The sequence below is a fragment of the Styela clava genome, chromosome 9, assembly GCF_964204865.1.
Source record: "Styela clava chromosome 9, kaStyClav1.hap1.2, whole genome shotgun sequence".
NCBI classification, from domain to species: Eukaryota; Metazoa; Chordata; class Ascidiacea; order Stolidobranchia; family Styelidae; genus Styela; species Styela clava.
Window position 1 is genome coordinate 13199280 of NC_135258.1, and position 26353 is coordinate 13225632.

The window sequence follows — 26353 nt, forward strand, 5'->3', positions numbered from 1 at the left end:
AAAGAAGATCATGGCAATACTTTATACAAACTAGAACTCAAAAAAAAGAAAGTATTGTCGCTGCGATTCTTATGTGGTGCAATATTTTTTTTTAATGGAGAAATCCAATATTACATAAAATATGACAAATGCAATTGAAAATTTAGGAGTTTATGAAAACTATACAGCATGCATATGAGCAGAGTCTAGCTATAGCACACAAAAAAACATTAGTGCAAGAAATAATAAACGACAGCAACACAAATCACATATCTAAATAATAATTAGTATAACATTCGAAGGTTGTATCTGAAAATTTCCGAACCACTGCAAATCTGCAATAAGCCCACTGATGAACACACACACACAATTGTAAACTAAGGCTAAAAACTCTAGATCGAAAAGTACATTTCGGGCGGCTGAACTTTTTGCAGTGCTTATACACTATATACATAAAATGTCCTGTCCCAGCGGTATTGAATTATCAAGATAGTGTATTTTTCGCAAACCGGATATCAACCCAATAACCTGCCATTGTTCGTTTTAACTTTGTCGCAGTTTCTACTTCTTGGTGGCATTCTTGAATTTGTGGAATGTTCCCGTGTCAGCATGTGATTCAACTATAAAACTGTAGACCAATTTATACTTTATCTTCACATTCAATTCCATTGCCAATTCCAAATCCACAATACTGTATATGAATATCTAACTATTGTATTCAGTTCAGTCGCGGTGAATATACCATACACGTTTCAATCTTATAAGTAGCCACGTCCGCAACCGACGACGGTCGGAACTTAATACGTTGTAATATACGAATATTACTTAACTAACCCCACTCATTTTATTCGACCACATTTTAAAGGAGTAACACTAGATTTGAAATCACAGATTTGAATTAAAATAGTTTTCATTACACATAATTCCACAACACGAAACATTTTTTAACTATTAAAGAACAGAAAAACTATAATAATATCGACGATAATAACTAAGAAAGAAATAAGAAAATACAATTCTTGATCCAATCTTCGAAAGAGCAGAGGGGCAACGCTAGGATCTTCAAAAGGAGATCCTTTGTTAGAATAAGGAAATGATACATCAGGAATGTCCTTTTCGAGAAATTTGCACAGCGGCTTCCAACCATCGGAAAGGTTGAAAACGAGTAGTCTATCTTTTGGAGCTTTCTGGAAACAAAATGTTAAACGTTATCCGTGTTACTTTATTATACCTTATTACTTGTAATCAATAAAAGTGTTGTGGATTTTTGGTGCTGCCGCAAATTGGCTCATGTGTGTGTCTCTTCTATATTTGTGTGAAAGTACGTGACCTTTTCTTTAAAGATATAAATAACACACCTCTTGCACGATGCGATTGTGTTCTCTGTATGTCTTCCTTAGTATTTGTTCATCTCGAGAAATAATGTAAGAAGTTGGTAGACAGTCGAAAGTCGTTTGGACTAAAAATAAATAAAATATCAGTCAATAAAAATGTAAAACAAAAAAATAATACTATATAATCAAATAATTCAGTAAACGCAATGAAACAAGCAATGGAAATTTCAAAAAAAAAATACAAATATGTATATATATATATATATATACATTATCCATCGTTTGTTATAAGACACAAATTCCACATAGATTCTAAAGCATCAACTACAAATATCTAAGTGTGACAATTGGATCTAAGTGATCTTACTGATCAGACAGTAATTTTGTTTGACGATAAACGAGAATATATTTGACTGCGTCTTTTCGGTATAATGTATACGGTGTATACTTTTTGAATATCACGTAGTAAATTTCAATATTGCTACTTTGCGAGATCCGGTTATGCACCCGTAAACCTGTTTTTTACGAAGTTTAAAGAATGTACAGGCAATAATCCTATTCAATTTTAATCCAACTCTAATTTTACTCTATTTGTCGTACATATGTTGATAACATATTATCTGAGCATTTGGCTACGGTGAAGTATTGTAGCCTAAGCAGTCAAATTTATCAGAATAAGATATCTGCCGCGTTTAATTAAGTGTACAAGCGATATAATTGATATATATATATAATACGGACTTGTTTTCCTTTTGAATTGAGCATATTGTCTCCCGGTCGGGGTAAAGGTACAATGAATTTTAAATATTTTAGAGCCATTAATTGCTGCAGCCTGCTCATTCCAACTTTTCAGCCACACATCCTCACTTTTTCTGGCCGTTAGAATAATCTAAAAAGAGCATAGTAAATAGTGAAATGGGGAAAATAGTTACATAATAGTGTATAAATTTTGAGCACATTTCTAATAAGGTGATTCATTCACGAGCGACTACTTGAGAAGCTACATTTCAGAACAAACGTCTAAAAATATAAAGACATATAGAATATAATTTAATCGCCAATACCTTTGCCTCTGGGAAGGCTTGTTGCAAAGTTTGCCAGTAAACACAAGCCGGAAGGTCACTTACAGCATCATAAAACCTTATACCCTAATATCCTTAAGCTATCACGTAATGTTTTTGTTCCACATTTAGCAAAACTGGCTATAATTACCTTCATGTTAACAACATTTGAATTTGGCTAAAACAAGTACAAATTTTTTGGATTGATTGATGTTTCGATATTTCTTATACTAAGATGTGTTGTATAAAGATTTTCGAAACTAAACTGGATCAACAAATTTCATTTTCTTTTCTAATATACACATGTCAAAATAACTTTCTGATTGCTTTCTATAACCATATGATTTTAACCATTCACTCAAATCGATATATTACCCGCGCGTAAAACATAATCATTTTTAAATAAATGCAAAACCATTTATAACATTCCTCTATGAAGCATTTCGCCTCTTCCGTTACCGAGTGCATATAATTATCCTGATGGAATGAACATAGGCCTATTGGGTACTTTACTATTGCTACATAGGGATATAGTTTATTTAAGCCCGGTCAATATGTTAACGATATGTAAGACAAACTAACTGGAACCAATTTCAAGTCTCCGAATATATATATATAAATTAACCAATTGTATTTTGACGCATTGAAAGATCAGATTTGAGTGTGCCTTATTCAAACAGCATGTAGCTTAGTTTATTTTAATATGACTTGATTTGTTATCATTAATTGATTTTTAATCATTGAGTCATTATAACGTTCATATTTTTCAGCTTGTCTCTGTGACCGTGTATAGCCTATCTAGTTTAATTAGGCATAAATGAACAGGAATGAAATTAAAAACATTTTTAAAGATTTTAGGTGGTAAAAATTAAATTGATATATAAATCCTCTGATATCCTGTGCACTATTTGGTAAATATGGGTAGAATTGCGACCCATAGCGTAAAAAATGTTGAAATATCGTGTCCACCCACATTCGCCAATTAGTTGATCACTACTTGTTAATCGTTATGTTAATTTGACAGGTAGCAAAATATCCCTCTATTGACAAACTATAAGTTATTTCTTTTATATTCCGAATTACTTGATTTTTTAAGATTATTTGATCAAGTGTTTTTACAAATTTTAATGTTGTCACTGCCAACGTGTCATATACCCCAAGTTATACCTTGGTTTATCATGGGAATTGACAAGAAAAATCGAATAGAAGCCTGACTTGGACAAACAACATTATCAGTCAGAAAGAATCCATAAAATAATAAAAAAGGAGACGCATTTTTAGTGATAAGATATATTTTGAATCTCAATAACGACTGAAACTAGAATATCGGTGAGAAACCGAAGACTTATCGATCGAAGGTTAGGGGATCCCCCAAAACAGTGGTCTTACTCCATAGTGACACCTTGTGTCCCATCACTAATTATCAATAACTCGCTAATTATAAGACATAATCTACCCAAAATCAATAGGCTTCTGATCCAAGCTATGATGAATGCACATGCAAAATTTGGAGCAGATTCAACCTCGCTTTCGTGAGATATCGCGTGCATCTAACACACAGACAAACAAATAAATACCTATCAACATACTTACCGATCTTAAGATCGATAAGTAATAATATCGTAAGGGTTGGTAACGTAATATGCATACAACACAGTCTCCTACGTCTCCTGAAACGGTCTCCGCGTTCGGTAAAAATGCCAGCTTTTCCACGGTTTATAAGTTTTTTCTGTCCTGTTATATTCAATCTATAACTCTGTTCAAGGTAATTCGTGGTTGCGGCGACTCATGACAAAATAAACTTATTACCGATCTAATATACCACGCCATTCCGCGGACATTATAATGTGAGATCAACTGCCCGATTATATTAGGTAAGTATTGATATATATTGCGCTCATACGAATTCGTTCGTCGTTAGAAAGATCTGGTATAAAATTCCAGGAGGATTATTTAATTTAGTACAATAAAAATACATATAAAGTATATTAGTATATATATGAAAAATTTTCAAAAAGGGGCGCGGCTTAAAAAGTTTGAGAACCACTGCCCTAAGCACTCAAGACTTTGGTACGCTATATATAAAAAATAATAATTGGAATGTAACTAGTATTCAATAATATTACTGTTAAAAAGCGTCAGTCATCAAATGTTTTAAGTAGCATTTCAACTTCAATACAGTTGAAAAGCGTCAGTCGACACTAAATCCGATTTTTTTTTTATACAAACCAGTATGTAGAACTCTAGTAGTGTACCGTTACTTCTTGACGTTCAAAATTCATAATAAAATGCAAAAATACCGACACCAGGATGGAAACCAGTACTGCCACTCAGGGCAGAACAGAGGTAATAAAGCTTCTTACAAACACACAGACTGTACTTAGTTCTCTACTATGTTCTCATTTTAATGTTATGAACTTATCGGTATCCATTATTGTATGTTGGACGCTACGGTAATGAAGGTTGCTATAATTCAGTGAGTGTACAGGGCCGAACAACATTTTGGGTGAAATATCGACCTTTGAGTCAGGAAAATCTGAAGTTGATAATTTCATTATAGCTGCGGAGTGAAACGATTTTGCCCTCATCAAAAATCTGCCCAACGACAAAGATTAACACTACGTGTTATTTCAAATGATTTATTTTCACAAATATTTTTACAGAACAAAACAGCTTATAGACATAGAGAGAGATATTCAATATTTTCAAAACCAAAAAGCAAACAGTCATCAATACAAAAAAAAATCGTAACACAAATAAAATTGCTTTGGTATTGACGGGAGGAAGCGATACGACCAGGCGGTCATCGAAATAGTTTCCAATACGCAAATACCAGTTACCCATGTTACAGGCTGGTTTATCATATGGGTAATAACAAGAAATATCAACTTGAATCTTGACTTGTACGACCTCACCACTGAGGGAGTATCTACAAAATACTAGAAAAGAAGACTCATTTATAGTGGCAAGGTATATTTTAAATCGTAATAACGACTATAATAAAAGAATAGGAATTGGTAACGTAATATGCGTACATCACAACCGATTGGATAACCATTCTTTGACTTACAGTGAGCTAATTGGTTGATAGCCAGTAGATTAATTGTCACAATTATCCTAAATGTTTCTTGAGTCTATTACGATTTTTGGACCACTGGAAGTATGCGCACCAAGATGGCGCACTATCTGAATTCAGGTTGTGTACCAGGTTGGGGTTCAGGTTGTGCGATATCTTGGTGCGCATACTTCAGGAGTACCCAATTTTTAAATGATATATAAGCATGCATTATAGATCAGAATGGCGATAATAACAGTTGTAAACGAGATTATGAACAACAATTCTCGGTCTAAGCATCGAAAAAGCATAGGAGCGACGTGGCTACTGCGAACTGGAGATCTTTTATTGGAGTGAGGAAATGGTACATCAGGAACATCTTTATCGAGAAAATTGCATAACGGTTTCCATCCATCAGACAGATTGAACACAAGAAGTTTTTCGTTCGGCGTCTTCTGCAAAACGGTCATTTGTTACAATTAATACGCCAGTAAAGGATGATTTAAAGCTGGATGGCTACTATAGATTGCAATAAGTACTATATATATGAGTTTATTTCGACTCCATAATCAGCATAATAGACGATAAAGTAATTGATAAAAACAAAATAACTAAAACTGATTATAGAAGTCGGGAAAGCAAACAAAACCTCTAGTAAGGTTTGAAACGTACAGATTTTAGACAAAAAGGTATTGATGAAGGAAGTAGTAGCCTACGTGTTCGCTCACCCAAAAGTATTAAAACTAATTTAAGCACGCACGCACACACAATCACCGAGATATGATAAAATCGGATGGGAAAAAAGCGAGCTATATAATAAATTACACAGTAAAAAGGAAAATACACAAACAAAAAAAATAAAATAATGAAAAATAAATATCGGCTAACACGTAGACTATGCCATACCTGCTGAACGGCCATATTGTGCTCCCTGTATTTATTCCTCAAAATATCATCATGTCGTGGTATGACGTCAAAGGACGTTGGCGAACATTCGAAAGTCGCTTTCACTGGAAAAGAATTGAACATTCCATGTTTTCATCAGTATTTTTACTTTTTTATGCTTCATCTCATCCTAAAATGCTAAGCGTCGCGATAACAGCAATTCGAATTTTTAAATATATATCCAAATGCTATCTGTTGTTAATCTAATAATTCTTAGTGTTTTGCGCAGAAGTGCTTGAAACCAGAACATCTTACAAGAACTAACCAAGTGTATGTAAGTTTATTCTTGGCGTTGGCGTTAGCGAGAAAATTTCTTTTGGTCAGTGGATATATATATATGCTAGCCTGAGACAAGCAAGGTTTTATGGAGTGATTAACGAAATTTACTAACAAAATTTTCGCGTATAGCAGTAACTAACAAATGAAATGCATATATACTAGTTTCTTTGAGAAAACGAGCATATTTTCTTCCAGTAGGGGTGAAAGCACATTGAATCTGGAAGAGTTTGGAACCGTTTATTGAGGCAGCCTGTTCATTCCAGCTTTTCGTCCATGCCTCTTCACTTTTCCTGGTAGTGAGAATAATCTGAAATAGAGCGATGTTGTCAGCAATATAGTTACGTATAAAGGTGAGGTGATCGATTTTGAATGACCAGCTCAGGCTCAGATGATATTTCATTCGCGGATAAATGAACACGATGTGTCTACGTCAGGCAAAAGAATAAAGCATCAAAGTTCCTCGCTTAGCCATTAATATGTATTTTTTGTCATTCAAAATCACTTGCATGAATTCGAAATCGTCAGGCCTTTAATATCATACTGTATATTCAGATATTTTGGTTTCGGAATGCATGAAACATTGTGAACAAATAAAAATCAAGTCACTAAAAGACACACAATGTTTCGCAATTGACGAGGAGCTGCGAAAGACTATCGTGTCAGCGACACCTATAAAGGGCACTAAAAAATTTTCAGCTACATAAATCATACAGTATCTACTCACTTTTGAATTTGGAAATGCTTCGTGTAAGTTTTGCCAGTAAACACAGGCCGGGAGATCACTGACGGCATCAATATTTTTGTACATCTTGGTAAACATCTCAACAGAAGCTCCTTTTTCGAATATCTCCATCCATTCATCTCCAAGGTACATAAAATTTTCATCGAAATCGTACACTGTATACCCCAATATTCTCAAACAATCACGCAATGTTTTTGTTCCACATTTAGCGAAGCTGGCTATGATTACCTTCATCGTAATGATAACTTTATTTTCCTCACTTAAATACTACAAGCCTGACTCTAAAACAAGCGTACACACCTTACAATGCTAAAATTCTCTATTGCAGTGAGTAATTATGAATGATCGTAGTACAGTCACAGAAAATGCGATTACTGTAACGAAAAGTAAACGGTAAAGAAATCATTATAAAGATTTGTTTATACAATGTATTTATATGAGTCACGACCTAAATCTTGTGCGATATTTATGTCAATTGATGTTGTTATTCGACTAGCATTAGTCTAATTTACTATTTACAAGCATGTTGTTGATTCATGTTGGCAAATATCGTGAAAAGTCCGAAGGATTCATTTCGCGCCAAATCAGAAGTTCTCGCTAAGATCATTTTCTCGCATTCTCTTCAAGCGCTAGCAAATATCGAGGCCTTCTCGTCAGCGTGGTGCTTTATTTCCTACTAACGGAACGGTACAGCCATGCCAAATTGAAGTGACGATGTTGGCGCCTCACAAAATGAGAAACTTCGATGTTATTGTAGTAGAATCTATTCGACATTTTCTTATTATTGTTTTTGAAGCTATTGATTATACACAATCTGTGGGTCTCAAAAACGATCATAAAAGTATCCACCAGCCATGCCAGTAGTGAATAGGGTTAGTTCGGATACCTATAAATTTACTATCCGGATAACGGATATATCCGAGTATACCGTATTTTAACTATCCGGATAAGCAGATAGTTACTGCTAATTTTAGATATCCGATTTCACAAGATTTTTGCGGTGAGTTGACCTAAAACCAGTTACCATCACACAGTTCTATTGTGAATAGCTCAAATTGACAATGTCGCAAGAATAGCTGTCATATGTTGAAACTACCAGTTCATAATATTTTCCTCGTACAAAAAGAAAAATTTGATAAATGTAGAAGCTCCCGAATGGAACATCATCGACTAGCTGGTGTATAAACAGTTTGTGGCAAATTTAAAGAATGTAGAATCAGTATAAATTAATTATAACTTTCCTAACTTCAGAACTTATAAACGTTATCATGTGATACCCTGATCCTAGACATTGAATATAAGTTTTTAATCCTTATTCTTCTGTTCGTTCTTGCTGATAAAATATATATAGATAAAAAATTGGTACCTAATTTATAGAAGTTATAGTTGTATCATAGTGATACCCTTCTCACTACAGTGACGCAATATTACGTATCCGCAAAAATACCTCCTCGCTTGCTTGACATTGCCAAAATACTTTTTTGGTCTATAAACAAATAAAATTCATACTATTTTCCTCATGGAAACGAGCAAATTCTCTTCCAGTGAGAGTGAATGCACATTGAACCTGGAACAGTTTGGAATCGTTTATTGCGACGACCTGCTCATTCCTGGGGCCCCATTCGCCAAACATCGTAAAAAGCCTCGTTTACGAGCACGTAACCTTGTCTCTCAAAAAACGCAGTTCCGAAATCTCGTTGGGTGCGATTCACGAACCATCTTGTAAAAACTTTACGCACGGTCACGCAAGTTCTTTCGAAATCTAACGCACGGTCGTCGTTGAACAAAAACCACTCAACCGTATCAGTCACTGCCGCTAGTCGCCCTGAGCGGACAGGCTTATTTTGCGACGATCTGTAGGGTTTCCCCGTTTGCAGACTGTGTTTTAAATTCTAAAATGTGGGTCATATAGCAGTAATCTATGGATATATGAAATAAATGCTGGAGTACATATTGTGAACTACTTCTGTGACCGACAATAAAATAGATGAATGAATGCAATCCCATATTTGATGTTAGTACGCTGTTAGTTGGCATAGATAGATGGGTCCACAGCTACTACACTACAGTCACTCTTACCTAAGTTAGGCATTCAAAGATTTTTGATACCAATTTTTCACGAAGTATGCAAACACCACAGCATTTGTTGGGGTGTGCATGTGGCACATAGCCTACTTGTCTTAGGCCAGTAAGGTATTGATCATGTATCCCGTCTAAGTTATATCGTTTAATTATTATGTAGATACTGTTACAAATAAACACACATACATTTTAACCTGAATTCGTGCTAAGAACATGCCGAACTACTGTTAACGAGCAAAATTTTGTACTCGTTAGTTTGCGAGCACCTAAAGAACTTTCGTCAATACCGATTCTCGGTAAAATGAGAGAAGAAGGCACTTTACGAGACGTCTGTTTGGCGCGCAAAAATTCTCTCGAATATTAACGATACCTCGAGAATACCATTTTTGCCTTTTACGAGAAAGTGGGGGCTTAACGCGTTAAATCCGAATTGGCAATGGATTTAAATTTGGCAAAAAAAAAATTAACTAATAACATAAGCGACGGTAAATCTCGCTTTCGTTAAGACGGGAATTTTATTTGCGGCGGAGCGAGGGAGTGTTTTTGAAATTTATGCAAATTTCGGTGTTTTTGGGGTGGTTATAGAAGACATATTATCCCTTCCATCTACCAAAATATTTTGAGTTGGATCACGAAATTGCTACAGCAATATTATGCTATTGTTTGTCAACCACGAAGCGGTAACAGCAAAGGACTTAGCGAATATTTCTATTTTTTATCACGGTTTGAAGTTTCAACTCCCAAGAAAAAAAATGCCTTTTTTCTATCCGGTTTGTGACTCAGACCACCACTTTTAAAAAAACTTTTTATTTTTAATCGCTCCAACGAGCCGTCAGTGGGCAGCATAGGATCATTAGTTTTTCGTTAGTTGATCGATTAGTTGTGGGGGTACAAATGCATAAAATCGGCGTAGCAAATACGATTATTTAATAAAAAATAAAAATCGCATGGAAAGGGTTAAACGATAAAGAAGTTTGGCGAATGGCGCCCCAGGTTTTCACCTGTGTATTTTCACTTTTCCTTGTAGGCCTAGTGAGAATAATCTAAAATAGATCGATGTTGACAGCACCATGGTTGCGTTACATGCATATAAAGGCGCGATGATCAATTTTGAACACAGTAATCAGCTCAGATGATATTTCTTTTAAACATGAATAAAACTTATTTATGGGATTTAATTATTCAAATAATATTTAGAATCTTCTAACTAGAGAGTATCATTTTTAAAGCATTATCTGATACCAGCATGGTCAGCTGTCGAATGAATGAGGTATTATGCTTGAGTAGGGTTACCATATTTTTGTGATTTCAAAGTGGGACGCCTCTAAAGACAACGACCCCTTAGCTCCGATTTTGTAACTTTACATTTTCCGATTTTACATTTAAAGCTATCCCGGCTGTCTTCATTAGCCATATTGTCATCGAGAATTCATGGGTTCATGCGCATATTATCTGTCCAAATATCGGGTTCAGTTCGAAAAATGGAAAGGAATTGACGTTAACCATAGGATAGGATAGGATTTACATATTTATCCCGGGGGAGAGGAAAGCCGATAAGACGGCTTATCCGTATGGCGAACCACGGCCTCTCGTCCGGTTACCATTCCAAGTCGGGTATGGGATTAGTTATATTGTTTGTTTTCGGAAGCATGGACTTGGTGGTGGAGGAAGCCGTAACCGACCAGCGGTTACGTGAACCACCCAACGACGGCGAGTAGTCCAGCAATCCTCTCGCACATAACCATCCCATCACGGGATTCGAACCTGCGAACCCCCGCAGAGTAATTAGAGGTGCGGTGGCGAGCGTATTCTTAACGCTTAGCCCGTTGAGCCACACCGCCGCGCATACCGGTACAAATAATTCAAATCTAGACTAATTAGTATTGGCTTTACATGCGATACAGCGATACCGTACGTTTTCTAACAATGTTAGCGGAAAACAAACGCATTCACATTGAGTAGGCTAGCGCTACGTTACACAGAAACAACAGTAACAAGAACATGTTCGTGTATTATGCTGGATGGCTCAACGCCAAAGCGGGACTTTTGGCTGACTTATCGGGACGGCAGGACAAGACGCTAAAAAGCGGGACTGTCCCGCCTAAAGCGGGAAGTATGGTAAGCCTATGCTTTAGAACACTGAATATTTCTGGATGTTGTCAAAAAACTTCCACTTCTTGACTTCTGAATAGCAAAGCAGTAGTGATATGCTTTTGTGCTTATAGATGGTGAGCCATATAGAAATACTGGCTATTCCGATACAATTGCGATGCTAAAGTAATTTTTTGAAGTGTCGGAATATTGAACCATGAGCATTGTTTGCAAGTGAATTTATTTCATCTCTATTTGATTTTATTTAAATTACCCCAATTTAATTTTTGCTAACCATTAAAGCAATTTTGATTCATTTGCATTTAATAAAATTGTAAGTAACCATGGAATCATCTGCTAAAAATGATATGGCCTGAAAAACGATTTTTTCCTCATTCCTGGTCTCAGCCTACCAGAGAAATCTTGATAATATCCGATTCCGTTCCGACCGTCGTCGGGTGCGGACGTGTCAGCTTGAAAAGACTAGTGAATGCTACGCGTTGTATGTTTCGGTATCTGTAATCTGTATCGCGCAATATCAACTTGAGCAAAGCCCATCCACTAGAGTTAAAGAAGTTTATGGATAAAAGATTGGATTCAAAGTTAAATGGTGGACGATTTGTTACGGGTATATTGCGAGGTTTCGATCCTTTTATGAATCTAGTCGTGTATGATGGAACAGAGCGTTGAAAAGATGGGATCACTGCACCTGTTGGAATGGCTGAATGGTGGTCGTTCGTGGAAATTCGATATTAATGTTGGAAGCATTAGAACGGATACAATGATTTCAAAGTGAACTATCTGAAAACGACAAAAGAACCCAATACCCCAATCCATGATTTGTGCATAGACTGCTATGGAACATCCAATCCATTTACCAAGCTTGTTTTTTAGTAAAAAAATATTTGTCACTGTGTTATTTTTGCAATATAATTGAAGTAGGCCCACAACATCACCATTTTTCGTCAGCGAGTGTTCTTTAATCCATATATCTGTATAGGATAAGCACATACACGTCTCACATTTTAATTTGAATTTATAAGATATTGCCCGATGTCACATCGTGTTTTTGTTTTATTGTGTTTTGCCTGTTTTGGGGGGACGGGCACGTACTTGTACGTATTTAACTTTTTTATTAAGTTATGTCCTCCAGGTCCTCTGTATTTTGTTTGTCCCTTTGTTGTTGTTTTGTGTTTTGTTTGTACCAGAGTGACCGAATAAAATTGATTGATTGAGTGATTGATTATTGATCTGATAAAATTAATTGAACAGTAACTACTAACTACTCACTTTTGCATTCGGGAATACTTCGTGTACCGTTTGCCAGTAAACGCATGCTGGGAGGTCGCTAACAGCATCAAGCCATCAACATTTTTGTACATCTTTTCCAACATCTCAACAGAATCTCCTTTTTCGAATATCTTCATCCAGTCGTCTCCAAGGTACATAAAATTTTCATCAAAATCATACACAGTATATCCCAATATTCTCAAACAATCACGTAATGTTTTTGTTCCACATTCAAGAAAGCTGGCTATTACCTTCATCGTAATGATAACTATACTCTAAACACCGATTAATAGGTCTATTTAACTTTTGGGAAATACTCTAATGTTACTTTTGCAGCACGGCACCAACTAGAACAATCATGGATCCCTTTCGACGATGTACAGTTTAATTAACTTTTGTGTGCAGAGTCAATAAGTCATCAATACATGGGTTACCATATTTTTGTGACTTCAAATCGGGACGCCTCGAAAGACAATGACCCCTTAGCTGTGATTTTGTAACTTCACATTTTCCGATTTTACTACATAGGCCTACATTTAAAGCTGTCTCGGCTGTCTTTATTGCCATATTGTTATCGAAATTTCATGCGCCCATATTATTGAAATTCTTTTGAGATATAATGCAAACATATACAGTTCTCCACAATCTATAGATAAATCTCTGCAACTCTTAACAAACTCATGTTTATCAAAACAATTATGCTTACTTGAATTGTATGTAGAGTGTACTTGTAGTATGTACCGGTACATTCTGATGGTATTGAAGTTGTTTTATTTTTGAAATTTCAAAACTTAACCGCTGTTTTCTGAATTTCAGGATCTAATTTCAAAATCAATTACCGGTAATACATTTTTCAAGATATTAAAAATGAAACGAATGATACTCCGACAAAAATTTCGTAAACATATGAAGAAAGGATTGCATGAAAAATTGAAGCTTTCAAATAAAGTGGAGATTCTAGTCTGGCTGGATTATCTCATTTTTCTACAAAAACTTATCAAACAATCTGAACAAATTGCCAAAGAAAACAGATCGAAACGAGTACTACCAAGCATGATTCGTAATGCCGGAGATCATCTCTTAGACTAGTGAATGTCATCTCCAAAATAACGTCATCAAAAAATGATGTCAATCAAGACCGTTCAAAACGAATCGAATGTCAATGCAAAATTGATTGTACTCAAAAAAGTGAATTCTCAATTTTATGGATATTTCAAATTTTTTTTTTTAAAAGTGTATAACTTCAGGAATACCATTCTTCAGACAGATTTTTTCATTGGAATAGGGGTTATTTCTTTTCCCCGGAACTATGTCTGTATTAATATTACCTTGAAATGACTTTTTGGGATTCTTGGATTCTGCAAGAAGATGTTACTTGCCTGCCTTGCTGTATACAATTATTGTAATTTATAATTGAATGTTCTCTGAATTTTTATGTATAGCTACATCCAATTGACTATACGTGAAATCCGATAGTAATTTATTTAATTTTAACTATAGCCATGTGAAAACTTGAACATTTTGAAACTTGGATAAAATACTATGAAGTATTTTGTGTCTCGATGTACTACTATGCTGCTATGTTTAACATATATTAATATTTTTTGAAAGTATTTTTGTAACAATTTGTGTTTTTGATTTACCTCTACTGCCAAGTATTTAAAACTAGGTTATTTTTTAAATAAATTATCTTTGGTATAACCATGTCTACACAATGCGTGAAGTGTGAAGAAGGAAAGGCCATAATTTTAGTGGGAACTAATGGCAGCTTTTGCAAGTAAGTGGTGTACACTCCGGATGTGAACATTTTTTGAAGAATCATTGTATTGATCTATTGTGCATTTTTGGTATTTTATAATAACAAAATATTTTCTGTCAAAAAAAGTCTAATTTATCTTAAAATTTATTTTTTGGTTACCGCCTCTCATACTTCATAACTCCTGATTTCCATTGGGATCTTTTCATAAAGGAGGTACAAAAAATTTAACCCTATGTGTTGCAAAAATAGTGGAGTTCTAATATGAATATTTTTTTTCCAGAGAATGCTTCTTGAAATATTTCACGCACAAATTCAGAGCTGCACTGGGTAAACATCCTGTTGTCCGATATGATGACAAAGTTGCTGTTGCTTTTTCAGGAGGATTGAATTCCAGTGCTATGCTACATGTTTTACTAGAGGTATTCCACAGACATTTTGTATCCTTTGTTCGCCATTAGTAAGCTGTTTCGGAGATTTCAAATCCTACTATCTGACCTCATAAAGTATGTATTGGGGTATGATATTAAAAAAGCTGTTGACTACCATGAAATTGAGAATGATTATTACATGGCACCTGAACAATATCATTTTAATTTTGGGATTATATTCGCTATTTTTGAAGAATCTCTCAAATAAATATTTTGAGCTATGGCAAAGGTGGAAGTTCTTTTTTTGAGGGCCACATTTAGAAAATCTTTTTTGCGAAGGGCCTCATTGAGAAAATTTTTAAGTTTTTTTAAAAGATCATATCATAATAGTTGCCTTTCGTTATGCTATGATAGCGTCAAATTTAATTGTGGCTTACACCGTTAAAGCGAAAATAAAAAAAAATGTTAGTATCATTTTATTAAATAAATTCGAACATTTTAAATAAAGTATAAAAATAGATCCAAATTTTGTATGTGTTCATATTTTAAAACATTTATTCTCATTTCAGTCTCTGTCACCTCTGTCGTTCAAAAGACTAAAATTCCATCCTGGTATTATATTTGTTGATGAAACTGTTTTATTGCCTGAAGAGAAAAACTATGAAATTTATTTGAATGAGATCGAATCTATAATGAAAGCATCTGGGCTACCATATCACATTGTGAAACTGGAAAAGGTATTTTTCACTGCATACTGTTGTATCGACTGTTCACACATTCAAAATGATTGGGTTTATATTTGCATCAACAATGTGGCATCACTACTGTGATTGTATTTAAGATAATATTCTAGACTTTTTAAGGTAGCTTGCTCTTTTGACTTGCTTGCTGGAGTTGTCCACTTGTCCTTCCACCTTATATAAACAACTAACAGAATATTTAATGACTTAGTGGTATACTAGTAACGTTTTCTGGCAACAATTTATAGGCCTCGGAATATTAAAAAAATTTAGGTTTATTTTGAAAACAATTGAAAGATTCTAGTTATCAGGATCAGGAATATAATTTAATTTACGTAGTATTTTTGAAATATAACTTTTTTACACAAGATTTTGTCTATCAGCGATGACACTGTGATTGAAAATAATGATGACACAGCACAAACTTGCAATCTTAGAGAACTTTTCGATTCTATAAAAAGTATAACAAGTAAACAAGAGCTGCTTTACCGACTAAGGTAAGATTTTTCTTCTGTTTGGTTTTATCAAAACACTTCAGTAAAAATAATTCAAACTCAATTAGTACTTGTCATTGCGTGGCTATATAGTATAGAGTAGCGCTTCTAATACGAGAGTGTGCAGACTCCACGGGGTATCCAAAGCTGTTTTTAAAAATTCATGAAAACAGTATATTTTTGTTACTCGTTTCATTATACAGGGTGTTCATAAAGTCCAGTTACAATTCCCATTTTGTTGTGAGGTCTGTTCCTAATGTACGTTAACTTCACCATATTTGTTTTATTTTAATCAGGATTCCTCCATGTTTTTTTACTTCATTTGATAGATATATTTGATAGGGGGCCAATAAACTATATATGGTTTAGATCAGTGGTTCTCAATCTATTTAAAAAAAATTCATGACAGACCCCTTGCAATTTTTAATGATTACCGGCCTTGTGCACTAAAACAAAACAAAAGATCACAACAAAAAAGTCATGCTTCGTCGTATTGTTAAAAACAATGAGCGAACAAAAGTTTATGGCAAAGTTTAATGAGTTGAGTGCACTTGTTTCGTTGTGAAACAGCATTCAAAAGTGAACTGGCATAACTTCATAAACTGCCTAGTGACTACTGTAACTTTGTTTTTGATTTTGTAAAAACCTATTAGTGCAAAGTTAACTCCCCATACATTAGCTTTTTGCATGAGATCTGTTTCTAAGTCAAGATTACAATCAGAGAAGAGAAAAAGCTTGAGAAACACTGGTCTGAACTGCTCAATAAGTTCGATTTATAGAGATCAGTCTTATACTTATTTATTTATTTTTCAGGTGTAAATTGTTAACATACAAGGCAAAAGAGCTTGGTTATCAACATATCTTTCTTGGAGAAACAAGTTCAAGGCTTGCAATTAATATTTTGTCCAACATTGCGCAAGGACAAGGTGCTCATTTATCATTGGACACTGGTTTCACAGATAATGGAAGATATTTAGGAATCAATTTACTTCGACCATTGAGGGACATAGGCGCTAAAGAAATTGCAGTATACACGAATATTAATAAGGTAAGCAACAGGAGTGTAATTCGGGTTCTGCCAAATAGTTTCCAACCAGGTTGTGTAGCTGAGATAACGATGAGCTATGAGTTTTGGTACAATTCTGTGGAATGGATTTGGGGTTTGATTCAGGTTTTTAGGCTTGGGACACTAAATATTATTATCAATGTAATATCTCTTGGCATCTGGTTTTATTCTGATGATAATTTTTAAAAACACCTGCTGCCTGCATATGATTTTGTGCCAAAATATGTTGATGAAACACACACAATACTAGTATTTGCTTTGGGTTCTGTAAGGTTCGGTATATGTGGTCTCTGTTTTGTTATATATATATATCAAAAGAGTCTTGTCTTTAAGCTATTAAAATTCTGCTTAATTTTACAGATTCAGAGTGTGTTTTTGCCAAATTTTTCCACAAAAGTTCCAGCTACTTCTAGTATTCAACGACTTACTGAAGATTTTATTGTTTCACTCACATCTGATTTTCCTGCCACTGAAACAACTGTCTACAGAACTTCAAATAAATTAGAGGTATTTACAAACTCTCAAAATTCAAATGATAATAGTAAAAACAACTTATACTCTATCTAAATCTTTTTTTTTTTTATTTGAGATATGGTTGTTAATTGTTATTCAGCAACTTGCCACTTAGTGATGACCAAAATATTTCTTAAATTATATTTTCAAGTATAGTTTATCAATTATATTCTGAATGCCCTAAATTAGATCAAGTTAAACAGATAACATCTTGAAGTGTATGGGTCATTAATTGTCAAAAAATTATTATTGCTTGGGACTGGCAGCAAGCAGTATCACGGTAATACCTTGTACATATGTATCCATTTTTTGACCATCCGAATTCAGATGGGGCAATAAATGTTAATTCTTCAGAAAATTTCAGGAAATTTATTCAAAATTTATTTAAACAATTTTTCCAACTACAGATGATGAAAAATTCGAAAAAGGAAGAAAACAAGGACACAAATGAAAACTGTTTTCTATGTTGTGGGCCACTTGATACACAGATCAAAGAAGGCAATGCTTCTGCTTTACAAGCAATTGAATTTACTGAAAACTTGAGTAATGGAATATTTGGTACTGCTGAAAACCCACATCTACCTCATGATCTGAAAAGTACGAGCAAGTTACCACAGTCTGATTCTGGCGACGATTATTGTGAAACACAAGAAAAAACAATGGTGAATTTGTGCCACTCTTGTAAAATATTACATAAAGATGTGAATACTGAAGTTAACTTCGATCCTATTTTTGAACACTTATTTAAAAATTCTTCTAAAGTTACGAACGAAGAAATGCGCAAGCAACTTGAAGATGTGTTACTGGATTGTTGATAATCGTGCATTTTCATGCTAATTAAAGATGGATCCTGAATCAAAATTAAGCCCAAATGCCTATATTTTCGAATTTGGATAGTTCTGTGTGTCAGGTAGCTTTGAGGAATCAGCTTCTATTAGTAGATATTTCTCAAAACTAACGGTAAAAAAATATTACGCTCTCTGCCAAATTTCGGTTTGACATATCTTCTTTGTTTTATTATCACATTTCAAAATCATTGAAAACCAAACTGCCATTCTCGGTTGTATGAGTATGAATTCAAATTGCCACATGTTGGTGCAATTTTACAAAATTGAAACGGCACAATGGAACTGAGAAAATATAACAAAAGAATACAAAAGTTATATCTGCCTGACAGACACTTCTTTCTTCAGCTTGTAAAAACTTAAAAGCGATTGTTCTGTTTTTTTTTGTCCTAACAAAAAATTAGCAAAATAATACACAGGCCCACTTCATGTTCAAAAATTCTACATGTTTAAGTATTTTGAAATAAAATTAGTATAAACTGTAAATTTGTTTGTTACTCATGTATTTTTTATTAACCATGTCATACATTACCGTAATTGTTTCAAGATGCTTGAATAATAAAAAATAGCCTGTGGACATGAAATCAATTGGAGAATAATTAACCTACCTTTTATTCTAAAAGGACGATTGAGGTCAAATGATAGTTGAGGAACAAAGTTAAAGATTCATTATATTTGCTTTGCTGTCAATATATTCCTGTTAAGACTTGATTGTCATTGATTAGAGCAAGAGTAGTATATTGCAAAACTGCTACAACAGCTTTTACTTTATTGCTCTAATAATATTTACTTAGACATTTTATGATGATTGCACAGTGCACATTGCGTGTAAGGTACAATTTTACTTATCAGCATTTTAATAATGAAGCTGATAGTGAGAGTCCACAATATTAATAGGCAAGAACTGTGGGATTAGGGCAGTTCTGTGGAACACAGTACTCCCGATTTTTAGCACAGGGCATAGTACAAAGTAGACTAAATTTTGGCTATGTGCCATAGTATTCCCTCTCAAGCCATAAATAAGTAGTACTGTTTTGAACACAAGCAATAATGGATTACATCGTTTATCCTAGACCCAAAGTTGATTAACAATTTCTGGCTAGTATTTTTTTATATATTGATAGTTTATGTAATCATGAAATTCATTGTAATAGTCAATTGATTAGGATTGTGAAATGCATCCTTGTTTGTTTGGTAACACACTACATAATTGTTTCTTGTAGACAGTGAATTAGGCATTTGAAGACTATTAGTTGCTATAGTTCAGAATTTTAAAATAAATTTCTGTTCAGGTGGTTAAATGAATTTTTAGATACTAAAAGCTGGATAATGCACTCTTATTTTGTGGTATTGAAATTCTGCATCAAAAAAGGTTTTTGTTTGGTGTGAATAGGCAATTCAATTAGTATACAGAAATGTATGGATATGATAGGTTGGTTGTAATATTGATTTTCACTTTTTAACATTTCAATAAATAATACTGCTTGAACGTTTTACTTCCGGTGAATTTTACCAATCAGTGGGTGTGTGATAACTTCCTTGATGGCTTCTGAGAATGTACGCAAATTTTATTAAGTCATATCAGGACTATTACAGAGGTTTCATATTTGGTGATATAAGAAGTATATATCATTCGGCAATGGGCTTCTAACTCAGGGTATGTTTGTTTGAACGACTTTTGTTAATGTTGCAGAAATATTCAAGATATCTGAAATGCAAAAAAATCAGGAATCAGCCAGGAATAATTGAAGGGAGGGTAGTTCTAAATTTGTAATTGCCAAGCTAGACCGTAAGAGCCAGCGCATATGGAAACGTGGGTATTCAAGAGTCTTGACGGTCTAAAAAGCTGTTTAAGCTACGAAAAAATGCCTGAGTATTGTACAAAAAATGTATTTTTTCACATTTTATAAGGGGGGGTTCTGACTCACAATTAGAGACCCCCACCCTCTGGGTATGCTCAAGTTGTCATATGACTGGTTGAACGATTGAATATAACATGTCCAATCCAGATATTTTTTGTTGCATCATGTAGTTTATTTAATACTGTAATATGCATTATCCATAGTTGAATGTCTACATCATGCTCTGGACAGAGAAAAATATGATATGACTAAATTTTCAATGCTGCTAAACCACTAGTTTTTTTTCGAATACTTACTAAAACAAGCAAATGAATTTTTACTAATTTAAGGTGGATAATAACTAATTTGGGTGAATATTCATATCTCTATTGATTTTATGCAGTTTAAAATCGATTAAATGTAAAGGAATAGGTAAAATGGCCAAAGTAAAACAGACTAGTTTCAAGTTGAGCGGTGGAGAAGGTGATGCAGGATCTACAAAAAACTATGTTTTATCTTTGGATATAGGTACAAGCAACATTAGATGTCATGTGTATGATAAGAAGGTCAACATGGTTGGAAGGTAAAATTTAGGTTTTCTGTAATATGCATTCAGTATTTGTTTCAAAACTTTCACTGCCATCTCTACCCATAATTGAAGCCCTTTTAAACAATAGTGAAACAACATTTTAGCTTTTCATATGGTAGGCGAAATTTAGGCACTCGTTTCATCTGTAGCAAGTATAAATATAGATTATACATAATGGAAATATGGTGTGATTAAATTTATGGCCTTCAAATGTAACCATTCAAAAATACATAATAGTTGGACATATTAACTTGGATTCGGAGTCTTGTCGTTGATAAGAGTTTGTTAAAAGGTCCTAAAATCGAGTATATGGTCAATCTGCATTTAAGACCGATTGAAATTCAAACTCCATGCCTCAAAATTAAGATACGACTGCAAATAGACCATAATACCTAATAGCAAGCCATTGGAATAGAATTGGGAAAAAAACACTATCTGCTTGGTGAAAATGATGCAAAATCGGACTAAATCTTTAATTATTTTTTCAGGTCTTGCCAACCAATAAAAATCAAGTATATAGGATCACAAGGTGTTGAAATTGATCCCGATGAATTATGGCAACAAGTTCTTGAAGTTATGAAGGTATTTAAAATAAGTTTGTGTATTATAAAGATGAATTTATGATCTTTTATGAGGTATATAAAGCACATATCTGAATAGTGCTTAGAAATTAATTTTGGTTGCTAGTTTTATTATATCGTTTATTGAAAAATATGTCATCCATTGAATCAAATAGTTCTCGGTCATAAAGTTTAGCAGACATAATCAATTTCCTGTAGTTTGTGACTTGAAGATATTGTTCCCATATTTAAAGATAATTTAGTGATTATACAAATCACATCTTCCCTTCTGTCATATTTATAGGGTGCTTTGGAAGATGCAAAAATAACAGCAGATGAAGCAGCAGCCTTGGGAATATCAGTGCAGAGAGGAACATTTTTACTCTGGGACAAGGAGACTGGAAAACCATTTCACAATTTTATTGTGTGGCAGGTAATGCTTCGAAATACTTGGTTATGTGAACTGCGTTTACTCATAGTTTATTAATCCCCAAGAAATGGTATGCCATGATAAAACTTTTCCATGGCTGTGAAATAATATGCAGCAACACAACATTTTTATATTACATGTCTGGTAAAATATTCACCATAGGTTATTTTGCGTGACGTAAAGTCATCCTTATTGACATAATGAAAAATTCTTAAATTAACAAAAATCTGGAATGTAACATTTTTGTTGAATTTCACCTTAATTAACCCAAACAAATCCAATTTGATATGCCAGATTGGATACTGAAATTATCATAAGGGCGCTATCATGACAGTATTCAATCAAGTATCTCTGTCAAACCCCTCTAGACGAGTGTTACATTAAATTTTAAAAAGATCATTGTGTTGTGTAGTATCTCATTCTACCATATTCATAGGACACAAGAGGAGAGAAAATTGAAAGAGATTGGAATGAATCTTATACAATGAAAGTTGTAAAGGCAGGAGGAAAGGTTGCTCATTCATTTAGTCGTCAAAAACGTTTCATGGCAGCAGCTGTTATTAACTTTCGAACTAATCATGTGAGTGGAAACAAATTCATTTTGGCTTACACTTTCTATATATTTTGGTTATTTACTAGTTCCACACAATTGTGAAAACAATGTGTATTACAATAGTGGATAAAAACTTGTTATAGTCCTATTGTACGTCTAAGTTGATATTATCAAACTTGATATATCGTTATATATTATTACAGAAATTTGGGCAGTGTGGTGACCCAGCGGTTAAAGCGTGTTGGCATAGCAAATTACTCATCTTGTATCCCAATCTATTGGCTCCCACCTCACCCAGGATGTAATAAATTACAATTTATGTTATTTAGCTATGACAAGATATATACATACATTTATACACACATATGCAGAATGATATACTGAACATTATAGTGTCATATTTTTCATGTCCTGTTTTTAGTTTTTTCTGTAATGGTATCTGGCAAACACTTGTATCTTTAAAACAATCTTATGTTCAATATATGATAATCATTTTATTCAGGTGACAATTAGGTTATTGTGGGCTTTGGAACAAAACAAGAAATTAAGACCATTAGCTAAAGAAGGAAAAGTACGATTGGGAACTCTTGATACATGGTTAATATGGAAATTCACATCTGGAAAGACTTACTGCACAGAAATGTCAAACGCTTCATCTACTGGAATATATGACCCATTTATTCAGGACTGGAACTCTTTTTTCTGCAATCTCATGAGTGTTCCATATCGGGTATTTCCTCCAGTATGGGACACGAATGCAGATTTTGGGGTATGTGATGCAAAATTTTTTGGATCCGAGATTCCCATTCGGGCTGCGCTTGGTGATCAACAATCTGCTATGTATGGACAATGCTGTTTTAAAGCAGGTGAAGTCAAGCTCACTATGGGGACTGGAACTTTTATGTGCATGAATATAGCAGAAAAACCGCATGCTTCCGTAGAGGGATTCTACCCTGTTACAGCATGGAAAAGAGGTTCAGAGATAGTACATCTTGCAGAAGGATCATGCAACACTGCTGGAGATGCCATAGACTGGCTAGTAAGGGTATTCGGAATCGAAAGTCCTGCACATACAGAAGCCATTGCGAAATCTGTTTCAGATACGAATGGAGTTTATTTTGTCCCAGCGTTCAGTGGGTTACAGGCTCCTGACAATGATTTCAGTGCTTGTGGGTCACTCATGGGTTTAAAAGGTTCTACTTCAAGGGCACAAATCGTGCGAGCTGTATTGGAGTCATTAGCATTCAAGTATGTGTATGTGATTTCATGTGAATATTCATTCTTGCAATCCTTCTATTATGACAAAAACTCTTGTTTCAGGAATGCACAAATATTTGTTGCTATGACATCAGAGGTATCATATCCAGTGAAAAGAGTTGTGTGTGATGGCGGAGTAACAGCAAACAATTTTATTATGCAATTAACTTCAGATTTAATAGGTAACATTGTCATATATATGCTATAAATTGTATTAATTTCGGAGAACTATTCTTCCATGTGCCTTGTGTTGTTAAAATTGGATACTCAAAATCATTAGTTCTTGAAGGTCATTTGTTTTCAAATATGTTTATTCCCATATAATATTGATTGCATGGAACTTATGGCGGAATTTTTCAAATGATTGTTAAAGTTATAGCATTGTTAATTTACATCATCCGCAATGGCAAACACATATTATATTCATCGCACACAATTTAGTTTGTAAATATGATAACAATAGATGATAACCTTTAAATTTTTGAAAAACATGCAATTCACACAGATTTATTAATCACCTCATTGTAAATTCCCTCAAACATATCGATTTTCAGATCAACCAATACAGAGAATGAAGAAAACTGACATGTCAGCTCTTGGTGCTGCATTCATGGCAGGAAGAGCTGTTGGCGTTTGGAAAGATGACGATTGCTTGAAGGTATTTTATATATATATCATTTGTATCAATTAGTCCAATTTTCTTGCAACTTAGTTTATATAGTTGAATTAGGTCTGCTTAAGCTATTGTCTAATATCTCTGATCAAATGTGCTAATTCAGTTGTTCAACTGTTTCAATCAATGGCACAGGTATTAATAAATGGTAATATTTTTAGATTTCAAACATCCTGAGATTCAAACTTACTTAAATATGCTAATATGAAAAATACCACATGATCTGGATGTGAAATATTCTAATTCCCATCTTGTCTTCAATAGGACGCGAAAATATCATTGTCATTTTAAAATTATCAAACAATATAAAAAGGAATTTTAATTTGAAGTTCAAAATTATTTTTAGTTGTATGGTCGATATATCATAGTTATAAACTTAATAATTCTTAACTTCTATTATATATCAGGATCTACTCACTGTTGAAACTATATTTTATCCTGATAAAAAGAGAGCGCAAAAGTATGCTCCAATCATCGTAGAATGGAAAAAGGCAATTGAGCGTTCGAAGAAGTGGTATCAGAAATGACTTGGTCGTATAGATATTTTCCTATTGTGTATAAAATAATTGTATATTAATATTTAGTCAAGCCAAAATCGCTGTACTGTATTTCAAATTGATTCATTTTTGGGTTTGACTGAGAAACTTTGATGCTATATTTTTCTGTTCAATAACAGACAATATATTGTAGCAGTGATTGGTTATTTGGATTTTTGTGTTACCAATTACTGATAAATAAAATTATTCCATATTTGGAAATAAACAGATCGGAGATAGAAAAAAAATGGGTGCTCCTGAAGTATGCGCACCATGATGTCTCATAACCTGAACCCTAACCTGATACCTACACAACCTGAGTTCAGGTTGTGCGCCATCTTGGTGCGCATACTTCAAGAGGTCCAAAAAATGTAATAAGGACGTTAATTTCAATCAGCATCTTGTGTTTTCGAAGTTAATTTTTGAGGCAAGAATTTTTAACCTGATTAAAAATTAAACAAATGTCATTTTCATAAAATTCAAAACCGGTTTCATTCTAGAACAAAACTACAACTACAATTTGAAAATGAAAAATAGTTCAAAATTGAATATCGAGACCCTGGGCTTCCATCGTCATCATTCAAATTTCATCAAAGCTCTATGTGCTTTGTATAACATTTATATTTGAATATCTTCCTCAACTTATATTTCCCCAACTTTTTATTCACTCGTAATTGTTTTCTAATACCTATGCATCATTTGAACATCTAATATTTTAATTTTTTGTTAAAATGCAATTGAGCTGATGAACCACTACCTAGCAATGCCAATGCATTCATGTTTTATATAAATATACTTTGTCTTTCATTAACGCTGTAATATAAATGCCGCCAGTAGATATTTTCATTCATTCTTGCTTTTTGGATCTGACTGATCCTTGGAACATAGGAATATTATATGAAAAGAATTTTCAACTCATGTTTTTATCACAAAAAGTGATTTTGCAGTGAGACACAAACTCGTACGCCTTTGCAAAACTGAAAATGCCCTAGCATTTCTTCTTTGTTTGGATAGGGCAAATTTAGTTCATTCGTATTCATCAATCTTCACCCAAAATGCAGTAGCTATATGCAGTTTTGTATTTCATTCAAAAATCATTATTATTGAACCCACGGTAGGTACAATCTTTGAGTATAATTCATGATAACGTGCAGTAGGATTACTGAATGCTTTTTTGCTGTTCTATATGTAATTGTGTTTAATTTTATTGAAATAAATATTTGCAGGGATGGAAACATGGTACAAATAGGTTCCTGTACTCTTTGTTATCA

General features: G+C 33.9%; 4 protein-coding genes across 4 annotated transcripts; 2 read left to right on the top strand and 2 right to left on the bottom strand.

The window, feature by feature from the left end:
* Nucleotides 1-208: 208 nt before the first annotated feature.
* On the bottom strand, nucleotides 209-2531 carry LOC120338670 (uncharacterized). The gene is made up of 5 exons (XM_078116572.1): nucleotides 2526-2531; nucleotides 2378-2461; nucleotides 2055-2202; nucleotides 1338-1438; nucleotides 209-1166 (listed from the first exon to the last, which is right to left on the bottom strand). The coding sequence occupies exons 1-5, from the start codon at nucleotides 2529-2531 to the stop codon at nucleotides 924-926; spliced, it is 582 nt and encodes a 193-aa protein (XP_077972698.1). The 3' UTR covers nucleotides 209-923.
* A 2511-nt stretch (nucleotides 2532-5042) lies between these two features.
* On the bottom strand, nucleotides 5043-9176 carry LOC120339579 (uncharacterized). Its single transcript, XM_039407738.2, has 4 exons — nucleotides 7378-9176; nucleotides 6813-6960; nucleotides 6336-6439; nucleotides 5043-5884 (listed from the first exon to the last, which is right to left on the bottom strand). The coding sequence occupies exons 1-4, from the start codon at nucleotides 7627-7629 to the stop codon at nucleotides 5639-5641; spliced, it is 750 nt and encodes a 249-aa protein (XP_039263672.1). The 5' UTR covers nucleotides 7630-9176; the 3' UTR covers nucleotides 5043-5638.
* A 4457-nt stretch (nucleotides 9177-13633) lies between these two features.
* Nucleotides 13634-20346, top strand: LOC120338855 (cytoplasmic tRNA 2-thiolation protein 2-like). The gene is made up of 8 exons (XM_078116619.1): nucleotides 13634-14482; nucleotides 14516-14635; nucleotides 14898-15036; nucleotides 15555-15722; nucleotides 16095-16222; nucleotides 17033-17267; nucleotides 17646-17792; nucleotides 18206-20346. The coding sequence occupies exons 2-8, from the start codon at nucleotides 14562-14564 to the stop codon at nucleotides 18611-18613; spliced, it is 1299 nt and encodes a 432-aa protein (XP_077972745.1). The 5' UTR covers nucleotides 13634-14482; nucleotides 14516-14561; the 3' UTR covers nucleotides 18614-20346.
* A 230-nt stretch (nucleotides 20347-20576) lies between these two features.
* LOC120338854 (glycerol kinase 5-like) lies at nucleotides 20577-26322 on the top strand. Its single transcript, XM_039406829.2, has 8 exons — nucleotides 20577-21067; nucleotides 21562-21655; nucleotides 21938-22066; nucleotides 22500-22643; nucleotides 23119-23864; nucleotides 23937-24055; nucleotides 24428-24531; nucleotides 24954-26322. The coding sequence occupies exons 1-8, from the start codon at nucleotides 20922-20924 to the stop codon at nucleotides 25071-25073; spliced, it is 1602 nt and encodes a 533-aa protein (XP_039262763.2). The 5' UTR covers nucleotides 20577-20921; the 3' UTR covers nucleotides 25074-26322.
* Nucleotides 26323-26353: the final 31 nt, after the last annotated feature.

Coding starts and splice junctions, on each gene's coding strand:
- LOC120338670 (XM_078116572.1), bottom strand. Junction 1,439..2,054: donor TCAATTCAAAAGGAAAACAA/GTCCGTATTATA, acceptor ATTTATTTTTAG/TCCAAACGACTTTCGACTGT. Junction 1,167..1,337: donor ACAATCGCATCGTGCAAGAG/GTGTGTTATTTA, acceptor TTTTGTTTCCAG/AAAGCTCCAAAAGATAGACT.
- LOC120339579 (XM_039407738.2), bottom strand. CDS start 7,629: ATGAAGGTAATCATAGCCAGCTTCGCTAAATGTGGAACAAAAACATTG. Junction 6,961..7,377: donor AAGCATTTCCAAATTCAAAA/GTGAGTAGATAC, acceptor GCTCTATTTCAG/ATTATTCTCACTACCAGGAA. Junction 6,440..6,812: donor TCGTTTTCTCAAAGAAACTA/GTATATATGCAT, acceptor ATTCTTTTCCAG/TGAAAGCGACTTTCGAATGT.
- LOC120338855 (XM_078116619.1), top strand. CDS start 14,562: ATGTCTACACAATGCGTGAAGTGTGAAGAAGGAAAGGCCATAATTTTA. Junction 15,037..15,554: donor TGCTACATGTTTTACTAGAG/GTATTCCACAGA, acceptor TTCTCATTTCAG/TCTCTGTCACCTCTGTCGTT. Junction 17,268..17,645: donor TATACACGAATATTAATAAG/GTAAGCAACAGG, acceptor TTAATTTTACAG/ATTCAGAGTGTGTTTTTGCC.
- LOC120338854 (XM_039406829.2), top strand. CDS start 20,922: ATGGCCAAAGTAAAACAGACTAGTTTCAAGTTGAGCGGTGGAGAAGGT. Junction 22,067..22,499: donor ACAATTTTATTGTGTGGCAG/GTAATGCTTCGA, acceptor CCATATTCATAG/GACACAAGAGGAGAGAAAAT. Junction 22,644..23,118: donor TTAACTTTCGAACTAATCAT/GTGAGTGGAAAC, acceptor CATTTTATTCAG/GTGACAATTAGGTTATTGTG.